Here is a 12,131-nt window from a genome sequence, read left to right as displayed (position 1 = left end):
AAAAATAAAAGAAACTACGTCCGTTCCGTTCCTACCTAACTAGTATAGTATACATACACACACACACATATATATATATATATATATATATATATATATATATACCAGAGAGAAACTTGAGAGATGACATGATTATTTAAATTAGATAAAAGAAGAGTTACTTAAAAATTATTTTAAAATTTTAAACAATTATTTTTGCTAAGATCTTTAGAGAATATATATAATTACTTTAGAAAATATGTAATTATTTTATAGAATATATATAATTATTTAAATCATTTTATTTAACAATAATTTAAAAAATAATTATTTTTAAATTATTGTCAAATAAAATGATTTAAAAATAAGCAAAAAAAGGTTAATTTTACACAAGTAAAAAATTATACTTACCGCAAGGTTACTCCATTGGTGCGCGATGTCTCTCCCAGACTTCCTCCTCAGAATTGGATTGACATCCTCTCGCACACTTGCAGGACACTTGCATAAAACTCGCGAATAATATATTATAATCGCGCGCGGATTATAACTTGAATCTGATAACTTGAACGGCACTCCCGAAGTAAAACGCGCGACGCGACGAACCGGCTACGGTTCGTTCATTTTCAAATAAATCGGCGACGAGGATACGTTAGCTTCCCCGTTGGATTTTTACACGAAGAGAACGATTTTACTCAATATCTAAAAATTTATTTAGATTCAGATATATCCAAAAATTTTTAGATACTTGAGAAAAACCGTTTGTTTCGTGTAAATATCTTTTGAGTACTGAGCCACCACGTCAAGGTCGTACTCGTGAGAGGGAAGAATCTGAAAAATGTAATATATAACTATTATCTATATTACTATGCAATTACTATGCAATCAGTTAATTTTTAGAAACGAATATCAAACACGTTTGCAATTCGTTATCATTGCGAAATAAATTCAGAGCAGATAAAAGAGTTGAATCTTTTATTTATATAGATGATGTCTGTAAGATATGATTAGAATCAATGAAATAGGCTAGAGATTAATAAAAAAGAGAAATGTTTCTTTTATTATCGATAAATAGTTCCAAAATTACGTTTAATTTTTAAACAGATCGTATAACGAAAGATGCACAAAAACAAAAAATTAATTAAATTATTAAGTTATATTAATTATGAAAACAGGAATTGCATTATTTGAGAGTATTCATATTAACATTGCTTTTTTATTACTCGTGTAATATCGTTCGTACAGACAAGTACGCATGTCGCGTGCCGCTCTTCTTCACATTTCTTTTTGAAACATATAATAATCACAGAAAATGCTAGACATAATATGTTGTATTTTATGAATATTCACATAATACGATTACTAGTATCAAGTATGATTAATTATAAAGTACAACGTTTCGTATTATATTTGACATTCTTCGCGATAAAATTTCAAAAAAATAATGTGAAAAAGAGTCACACGCGACACGACTACCTGTTTGTACGAATCTCGATAAGGAAATTATTTCAATGACTACGCCATAAATATGACGCGTCACTCCGTGCTACCCCGTGCCATCCCCATCCCAAGGTCGCGCGTCAACCGTCTAACTGTCGAAATAATATTACGAATAAATAAAATAATATATTCTTTACATTTTTTATATTTTCCGATTAATGAAACAATTTCTTATATCTAGTTTTAGACGCGAGTCGTTTAATGTGATATCATAATTCATCATTATATTTAATACATCGAGGAATATATTTGATGTTCATTTTATAATTTTAAATATTTCGTATCAATTATAATGTGCTGACAAAAGGCAAGAAGTAAAAAAAGATTTTTACTAGCATGATTTTTCTTAATTGCTCACGTGAAGTGTTTTTGAGATCCCAACATTATATTTCAATTTTTAATAATCTTTTTTTGTGATTTACAATTAATTAAAGATTAATAATATGTTAATAATATGTACATCCTTTAAATAAAGACAAATGCAAAAATTTATTTTAAATTATGAAACAACTTTGACTAAATAGAATAATACGTATAAATAGCATGCACATTTAGAGATATGTAATTTAAATATAATTTATCTGTTACTTTTCCCATATCAAAAGAATGCGGAGTAATACGAAAGTGACAGAATTATATATACGATTTAAAGTGATAAAAAGCCACAATTTAAAATATCTAACATTCTCTCTAAGAATCTCATTTTTATACCGTACATGTGAGAACCGATGAAATATCTAAAATATTCATGAGCTGTGTATGTGCGTAATGAATTTAAGAAAATAAAACAAAATCTATTAACCCTTAGTACTCCTAGTTTTAGGCAACCTTACGTAATTTGCGATCGTCGATATCTAATTTTCATTAACTAAAGCGACACGCAGAGCGATTCATACGACGTCTGTCTCCTTCCGAGGTCACCGAACGAATGCCAAAGTGATGACGTAGTCAACCACGTAGCGCGGCACACTTGACGCTCCCCCGCGCTTCGTCGCACGCCGTTTGGATACACAGTTTAATCCAACTATTGCGTTTGAAAAAAATATTCACGATTTATTCAATTATTCGTATTTTACACAATTTTGACAAATGAGTATTTTCGCGCTTTACTTTGTGGTATCTCCGACTAGTTCTTTTAAACGTAATTGATAATTATCGCGTAATTCGCGTGTGTGAGATATTTTTGATATATCTCAATTTTCATTATATTCTTAATAATTCATATTTAAACTAAGGTTGATAATATTTTATACATCCTTTATATAAAGATACATGCAAATTTTTTTAATATGTATTGCGAAACAATTTGTACTCAATACAGCTTTGGTTAAAAGTATTAAATATCTTGTTAATCATTATTTAATTTTTCAGCTAAAAAATTAATTTACGATGCTACTATTGCTGTAAATTATTCTGTTTTTTTAAAAATTCTTTAAATTTACTTTAAATTCTTTAAATTTATAATGTCAACCATCTCAGTAAAACTGTTACAATTTATTTAAAATAAAAAAATATAAAATAAGTTTCAGAAACTTATTTAAAATGTCAAATCATAGAAATTTGTAAAAAAACTGATACTTTTTATTTAAAATAAAAAATATAAAATAGATTCGGGAAACTTATTTAAAATACTAAATAAGTCAGAAGTGTAGTTATTTAAAATAATAAATATTAAATAATTCTTTTATTTTTATTTTTTTATTTAAAATATATACTTTAAATAACTTTATTTAACCCTTAGTATACACTACTTCAATTTTGGATATCCTATTACTATATACACGTTGAATCATTCGTGTTCTGGATTAATTTTCATCATTTTTACAAGCATATAAACATTATTAAATGATTTTTATGTATATTTTGTATTATGTACATTCTTTAGAAAGTATATGTAAAATTGTATATTTATAACAAATTGTATATGTTTCTTACGGAAATAAATCAGGTACTCTTGAAAGTAAATCGCTGAAATAAATCTATCAAATTAATAGAGATTTCAAGCGATTTATCATCAGAAGCACCGAAAAAAATGGATATTGTTGTGTAGTTTGCATCTATTTCTTCAGATGGCAGTAATATGCGGGGATATTTTGCAGTTACAGGAAAAAGATCCTTATGTCCTCTCTCAGGTTTCTCTCTGTATATACTATAGCAAAATCTATAGCATGTTAGAGCAGCTGATTCATCTTTATTGATTGCGCGAGAGAGTTTAAAATATAAAACAACTGTACAATTGCTAAGCAGCAATGTAATTTATTACTGTTGGATACTTGGATCCAGCAAATTAATAATCATTATTACAAGACGACTTAAGGTTTGATTTTGTTCACGGAAGGAATTCGTGATGTGCTCCGGGGGGATCCACGTTCCATGAACTGGCTGCATTATGTTCCATCATAGTTGTTGAACATGCCGGGATACCGATTGGCGATAATTGATATTGGTTGCTATTGTAGATAAACAACTTCGAATATGCTCACAATTAATAGGATCTAACAAGAAATTGATAAATTATCCATAATAAAAATAACAGAGATGAAGCGAATGCAAAATTCTGTGAGACATAACCCGGTGCAAGAAGCAGTGGAAGAGACACAGGAAGAGGAAGAAAAGAAAAATGTGAATTTGGAAGTTCTAGATGATGTTGAAGAAACAGTTCAACAACCGCTTTATTATCAAATTCGGCCACATCTTCACGAAAAGTACATAGTTTAGCTTACATTCATGATATAACCTATATTTAAATTTTTAAAGAGTCATAAAAAGATCGTTTTATTAATTAGTGTGTGAAACTAATGGCACAATTGATGTGGCTAATATTTTTTTAATTTAGTTATAAGAGGTATAATTAAAATTTAAATACTTTTAACACACATAGGTTTAAACCTCTGAGTGCAAAAGAAATAATACATGATGTACTGTTTGAGCAACTCGCTACGAAATCATATGACGCTCAGGCAGCTGTCCAATGGACCAAAGATATAGCGGATATTATTGAAAGAAAAATTAAAGGTAATACGTATCTTTTTATATGTATACAATTCAAATTCATATTAATTATTACTTTTAAAGTATATAAGTATTTGCTTGTACAGCCTTTTTTATATATTTACAGACTTACAGTTTAAGAGGTATAAATATATCGTCAATGTAATTTTGGGACAACAACATGGTGCTGGTGTAAAAATAGGTACAAGATGTATTTGGGATGCAGAAGCTGATACATATGCCTATGACAGTTTTATTAATGTAAGGATAAACTTGTTGTCATTAAATTTTTAATTCAATTTATTGTTCATACAATGTTCAAATATTTTATTTTTATGTTCTTATTTTACTTAATTACATGTTGTTTTTTAGGATACTATATTTTGTGTGGCTGTAGTATATGCAGTTTATTTTTATTAAAAGATTTAATTTCTGGAAGTATAAAATGTATAATGGACGAATCCCATGAATGGAAAATTATTGTTAAGAAACTTTTCAGTAAATTTATTAAAGTACAACTTATTATTACCACATTGATACATATACAATGCAATGTTATATGTCATGGTATGACACAATTTTTACATATAATTACAAATAATATTTAAATCCATATACAATATTATGTGCATGATTGTTTGCAGTAATATTTTCTATTTCACATGATTCTTTTTTACATATTAAAATTATTATAGCACCATAATTCACGGTAGTACAGTATAATTAAAATTTATTTATCCTACTTGTTACAACATTTGTCATGATTTATCACTTTATCTTTCAGCAAGTCAGTTTTTAAAGTAATTTCTGAAATAATTTAAAGTTTAATGTATTTTGCATACAAAATGACTTTTATAAACATCATGTGTTTGTCAGTTAGAAAGAATTTTACTATTTGAAAAATAAGAATATTTTACAGTTTAATTTAGATATTTAATTAATGTTATAATTTACATTTTTTGCATGTACATTGGAATAGTTAATGTAAATAGAAACAGAAATATATTTACGTACCAATAAAAATTTCAATTTAATGAAATGTTTTGTTATGTGCTTTTAATTAATTTTATTATTTATTTTGTGATATTATATATATTTATATTTATTTATATATCAAAATAATAAATTTGAGAAATGTATAGAAAGCACTAGATATAACATTTTGTATTATGCATTCCGTTATAGTAAATGTTATATTGCAGTACATTTAAAAATATTTGATAATATACCATTGAAACAAATAATACTTGTAATAATAAAAATAAAATAAATAAGCTTCCCAAAATATTCCTGCTATATTTATAAATATGTTGATAAAGCGTTACTTCGTTAACATTCACTTTCATGTAAGAACATGATTTGTTTTGATTACTTGCTTATTATATAATCTCTATCATTTATTAAATATTAACACATACGTAGAATTGCTTTTTTAAATCATATTTACCATAAATATTTAAAGTGAAATAAATATATGACTTAAAGAGATAGAGAAATAGAAAAAGCATAATGTATATAATTCAAATGAACGAATCTTATATTGGCAAGGAAATATTATGAAATTTATAAAACTGCTCTAAAACTACACATTTTTGCATTAGTTTCTTCTCTAATTTCTTTTGATTGTATTATGATAACAAAATGTATACTGTGTGTTTCATTAATTTGTTAATACAATAATAAGTTACATAATGACGCATGGCAACGCGCAGCATAACGGAAGACAAACTGGAACAACAGCACCTCCTTTGCTGCTTTTGCTTTTACTTTTGCTAGAAGCTTCGTATTCGTATTTTTCGTTGGCTTTTTGCCATCCTCCCTGAAAAATAATGAATAGAAGGATTGATAAGATATCGTAAAGATTATTTTATATACATTAAATATTTGTCATATAAAGTTATAGAATCTTACGCTAGATTGTGACATAGCTGCGCTTTCTTCTTTCTTGGTGAATTCAGCCGAACCAGGAGGATAATAGACTGGTGGCCCAGCAACATTCTTACTTTTAACTGTTGGTGGTGTATGTGGGACAAAATCAACTTCTTTCTTTGTAGTAGATGATTCCTTTTTGCTTCGACGCTCTTGTCTCTCTATATCTTCCAATACTTCTCGCTGAACAAACGAAATAACACATACATAAGATCATCATCGTACAAATAATATAGTATAAATTACCTCAGAATCAGAGAACGAAGCCATGAGATCCTCCAGTTTGGTCGGTGGTCCTTCGCCATTAGTAATTGGCTTAGCAGGATACACTTGAGTACCAGTTGGAAACGGTTTCGGCAGGAGGACTTCGTGATCATCGGCATTCTTGTTTGGCGGTACTGTTGTCACAGTATTCGAAAATTTATAAATCGTTGTACCGGACTGTGTATCCTGGTGTGGATAATAACTCGTTTTGGTCGGAATATCTGGTTTGTCGGGATAATGTCCACTAGACGGTGATCTGCCGGATCTGTATTCTTCGAACCGATTAATGCTTCTAGTATGTTCGCTTACGATAGGCGGTTGATTCTGATACGTACTCCCAGAATAATCTGGGCGATCATTCGGTCCATGGCCATTAGGATAACCGTCAACGTGATAATATTTTTCGGTTACGGTAGTCTTGGTTTCCATGTTCGTCGGTGGAGCATTGCGAGCATAGGAAGGCTGTTCCTCGCGATAAAACTTCGACTCCTTGTGTATAGTTTTAGACTTCTCAGTAATATCAGTCGGTGAGTATCTGATCGGTGAACCAGGATGTCCTGGCACATTCTCCGTCATGGTCTGATAGGTGACTGTCTTGTCTGTGGTGGTGGTTCTTGGTAGAGTATAAGTGATCGTTTGATCACCGGGCAGCACGACACTCCCTGGTACACTGCTACCTGGTAAATACGTCTCCGGTGCTCCCGGTAGTTCGTAGGTGTACGTTTTAATAGTAGTGGTTACCTTTGTGTTTGGACCGGGTGCCAGATTGATTGGTATCGATGGACTTGGGACTCCATACTCGATGGTTTTGTATTCTTGTGTACTTTGAGTTGATCGTGGTTCAGTTTGATAATCTTCTAAGGCAAATGAAAGATCATTTATTGACAAAATTTAGAAAATAGTTAAAATTCTTTAATAATTTACATAAATTACATACTGCTTTCGTGAATGATCTTGACGTCTCTCTGAGTTCCTGGCAGAGGGGAAGTCTGTTTCGAAGGAGATGTTGAACTATCGCCATAGACCTGATATAAATATGATTATTAATATTAATTGTTCATTTCACTTAATGTTACTTAAAAACATCAATGTCTGAAAACAGTTGTAACAATATAATTTTATTCACCAATTCTCTGTTGACCATTGATTTTTTAATAATCGATTCTGGACTTTGATATGATGTATATGGACTCACTGCAGTTTTACTCTCTTCATATGTTCTTTCATGGATGTCGTCCCTATATTAATGTTTTACATTTAATATTTCGAACTCTTAATAGATATAAATATAGTTGTAGACGAAATAATTTGCATCATCCGTAATAAATTTCTTTTTTCATATATAAATTACAGACAATTGAGAAATATGAGTTTATTTCTACTGTAACGAGTTAACGGAAAGTATATGTTACGTGACTTAATTTCTTGGCATCTATTCAGAAAACAAAAGTATTTTGGAACTTATGACAGAACTATGTACTCACATCAAGGGCGCGCTAGTGAGAGGCTGTTTGCTTTCTGATATGCCCCATGAATCTGGAACAATAAATCATCGAGTTATCATTGTGATTGTCAAAAACGCGATAATAAATTTAGAAGAACAGCGCAATAAAATTCTAAATCAATGTCAATTTATAAAATGATTGAAATAACAAAGTGCTAATAAGTTGAGACGTAATTTACATTGTAATTGTTTTGATTCATTTGATCTTATAAGAGTTATACTGTTAACTACACCAGTAATGGATTCTCACCGACTGTTGTCCTCATCCTTCCACTATAGTAATTTGTGTCTACATATTTTCTACCTCCCCCACGGTCTTTTTCTCTTACCTTTCATTCTTTCAGAAGAGCGGAGACATGAAAAAATCGGGTCAGCCTTCTGCCATAAGAGGTCCTAATATGGCTACGCTTGTATGTTATGCGTGACCGCAAAGAACATATATGAGCTACGACCGTACCGTCTCTGCCAAATACAGAGATATACGGAAGATCTTTTTGTTCTCAACATGCTTCTTTACAGTAAAGATAAATGAAGTTTTGAAAAGATTTTTTTTACCGATTTTTATATTTGAAAATGCCCGAAAATGTCTCAAACGAATATATTTAAAAAGATTTTTAGTGCAAATAAAATTTAATAATGTTGAAGAAATGTAATATCAGTACTTTGCACGAAAAGCACAAGACGATGGACAATCTTTTAGCGCAATAAAAATATCAAATTCGCGAATTTCCTAATTTTACTATCTATTATCTAATTTAAACATTAATCCATTATTTCAATATTATTTTTATCAAATTTTTCATTTGCGTTAAAAATCCTTCTACACATGTATATTTGAGAATATTTTTATTAAAATTTACGAAAATCGGCAACGCGACTTCGAAACTTCAGTCATGGGATGCTTTCTTTTAGAAGCAACAATAACTTATATGAATGACAAGATCTCACTTTATTGCAATATTCTTCGCATAGTATAACTAGAATCGCGTCGAAAGATACGAATAAGGTTCAAATTTGATTCGCTCGATTTTTTCATTATCAATTAACCGTAAACCTGCAAGGCCATTGCTTGCCTTAAAAGGCGTGATACGAGCAACCGGCTCTCCTACCTTCCTTGATCGTTTCACATTCGCGTACTATTCACCACGACTCCGCGGTATTACTTGTCTCAGTTAATTCAATAGAAATCCGTTTTGCTGCAGTGACAGTACGCTAAACTCTACGGAGAATGCTTTCCAGTTACGTACAGCACAATATGTAATAATGTTATATAACTCTAATATATGTATATTATTTGTTACTCATTGTATATATATATATATATATATATATATATATATATATATATATATAATTTAATAAATTTTTCCCACCTGATTTCCCGTCCAAATCCTTGTTATAGTGATATGATACTTGCTTGTAGGCTACTGTTTTGGTTTGACCGGGTTGAACCTGCAAACGCAAGAAGAAGATGGATGTCATGAATACGGAATCTCGCATAAATATGCATAAGCATTCAGGTCATCCGTTTTTATAGCAACGATGCGATCGTAACAAATTAGTGCGATGCGTGGGCAATGTCAACGCCGGACTCTCCTTATAAGACTTTGATTACTGTCCCACGTGTAAAGCATGGGCGGATCGGTAACAACACTTAAATTCCGTGGGGCGAATCACGGCCAATGCTTATCTCAATTCCAAACATACAGCTATGCAATAAAGTTAATAGAGTACGTATAAAATAAATTACTTTTAACTCTTGAATAAATTATAATTTTATATTTTTATTTTTGTATATATACACATGCGCTATTTTGTGTACGATGAAACTTTAACATATAATTTCGCAAACTGTCAGAATATGTAAATAAGACGTGTGAATTTTATACATTATTATTTCGTTACATTCTTTCGTTCCTGACGACGGTAGACAACATCGCTTAAAGATCTTCAAGCCCATTAGTTTGAAGATATCCGGTTGATATGAAGGAGTGTAAGAGCAAACCAATTTATTTTCATTGAACATCGGATTACAAGCCATACGACGAGCGAACGCTGCAATTACCTACCTCAGGGTCCCCGTTATACGCAAGACTGATTTTGTGCCTCACCGTGATGCTCTAATGTTCAATATATCGCGTAAAATGGTAATATTATTACTACAATTACGTAGTTGTCCGGAACACCATTACTGAGCAGAACGTTTTAACGCATTTCTCCATTTTCTCTCTTACTCGATTAAAAGACCGGATCAGGAATGCATGAAGAATATTTTGATGTTTACAAGTATTTTATGAAGTGAAGGGTCACACCACCATGCATTTAAAATTTAAATTATAATCTTTATTGATATCCTAAAAGATTCGTATTTCGTATATACGCATATATTAGAAAATTAATATACTAAAGAAGATCATAATTTTTATATCAATTATAAGAAAAAAATCTGATGAAATTTGTATCAACATTTTGCTGTTTAAGATTAACATTATTCTTTTAATTTATTAAAACACTCCTCGAAACTTTGTATGAAGACTAAAGGTCAATGGCTAAATGCGAAAGCGAGGGAGTGGCATAATTACAGTTATCAAGCGATCATAATTTGCTTTCAAATTAGACAGTTGCGCGAGCAATTATTATAGTACAATTAGACGACCCACGAATTTTTGTTTTAATAGTAAGTCGATTCTCGGGAATATGGCGAGAGAGAGACGCAGTTTCAAATATAAAAATCATCTCCTTATTCCTTATGGTGTGTCTAATATAATGAGAGGTAACATTGAATGTTCGCGCTAGATATATCGGCATTTGCAACCCGGGGGCAAATACATGAACGATGCAATCTGCGTGGTGTATAATTGGAGCCGTAGCGTCCAGCGGGACGCATAAAGCTCAGTGAATGTTATAACGTAGAGGTGATTTCATACTTTGCGTCTAACAATCTATTTCGACTGATTTATATAATACAGCGAGTGTTGCAAATCCACTGTTAATAATAATGTCGTTGATTAATGTCGCTGATAAATGGATATGTAGAATGATTTACTGATACTAATCGATTTTCTATCAATCTACGTTTTTTTACACAGTAAACAATATTAATTATATACTTATATTTGTTTCTAAAGAGACTTTATTTAATTTTTAAGTAGCAAAGTGAGTATATTGGCGTTAAAAATAATATAATTTTATATTCTATTCGAGATTATTAAAAAATAAATAAATAAATCTTTAGATCGATTATACATATTTAAATGTTACAATTTTTAACTTGACAATCTTGAGAAAATTATATATTGATTAAATAATGTAAAATAATTTATGTCTCCGAATTTTTACTTTTTACTTGGTTATTACGAACAAGTTGTTCCGAGAATTTTATAATATTAAATAGCTTCACTTAATTAACGTCAGATAATCGAAATAGTCGTTTTCTGTTCAACAGCACAACGATCTCGGCAAGGGCGCATGACGGTATGCGAAACTAGTTTCTTGCATGCATTAATCACGCAACGCATTCTTTTTTTCATTTTCTTTTTTCATTTAAGAACCAGCACCGTCGACATCAATGTGATTTCATCCGATGCGTGTTCGAGATTACCGTGTTCTTTCCTATTCCTAGATTTTATCCCCGGGCTAATATTCATTCTTTGTATCTCGAGCAATAATGAGAAAACTATAACTCACACTTTAGACCGACTTTTATTTTTCATATGTTTTGTAATCTTTAATTACAATGTATGTTTATTTTCGTAAAGTGATATTAAATGATAATTAGTAAAAATGAAAATCCTATTAAATCATAATTTTTCAGAAGAGAGAGAGAGAGAGAGAGAGAGAGAGAGAGAGAGAGAGAGAGAGAGAGAGAGAGAGAGAGATACGACGTAACGTAACGTTAACTTTAACTTAAACTTAACGTAAAGTTAACTTAAACGTTAAAACTTAAACTTAAAACTTTAAACTTAAA

General features: G+C 30.4%; 2 protein-coding genes across 2 annotated transcripts in view; one reads left to right on the top strand and one right to left on the bottom strand.

The window, feature by feature from the left end:
* Positions 1 to 4,014: 4,014 nt before the first annotated feature.
* Positions 4,015 to 5,500, top strand: LOC105617524 (tctex1 domain-containing protein 2-like). The gene is made up of 4 exons (XM_012199079.1): positions 4,015 to 4,181; positions 4,358 to 4,491; positions 4,595 to 4,728; positions 4,840 to 5,500. Exons 1-4 carry the CDS (start codon positions 4,015 to 4,017, stop codon positions 4,885 to 4,887), a joined length of 483 nt encoding a protein of 160 aa, XP_012054469.1. The 3' UTR covers positions 4,888 to 5,500.
* Positions 5,501 to 6,151: 651 nt separating this feature from the next.
* Positions 6,152 to 12,131, bottom strand: part of LOC105617523 — a 7,441-nt gene continuing 1,461 nt past the window's right edge. The window contains exons 4-10 of the mRNA XM_012199077.1: positions 9,538 to 9,616; positions 8,145 to 8,196; positions 7,787 to 7,898; positions 7,598 to 7,685; positions 6,643 to 7,514; positions 6,379 to 6,579; positions 6,152 to 6,286 (exon numbers count right to left, since the gene is read on the bottom strand). Coding sequence (XP_012054467.1) covers positions 6,152 to 6,286; positions 6,379 to 6,579; positions 6,643 to 7,514; positions 7,598 to 7,685; positions 7,787 to 7,898; positions 8,145 to 8,196; positions 9,538 to 9,616 — 1,539 coding nt within the window. The remainder of the gene's footprint in view (positions 6,287 to 6,378; positions 6,580 to 6,642; positions 7,515 to 7,597; positions 7,686 to 7,786; positions 7,899 to 8,144; positions 8,197 to 9,537; positions 9,617 to 12,131) is intronic.

Source organism: Atta cephalotes, assembly GCF_000143395.1.
Source record: "Atta cephalotes unplaced genomic scaffold scaffold00013, whole genome shotgun sequence".
Taxonomy (NCBI): domain Eukaryota; kingdom Metazoa; phylum Arthropoda; class Insecta; order Hymenoptera; family Formicidae; genus Atta; species Atta cephalotes.
Note: the sequence above shows the minus strand (reverse complement) of the source record. Positions and strands in the feature narration are given on the sequence as shown.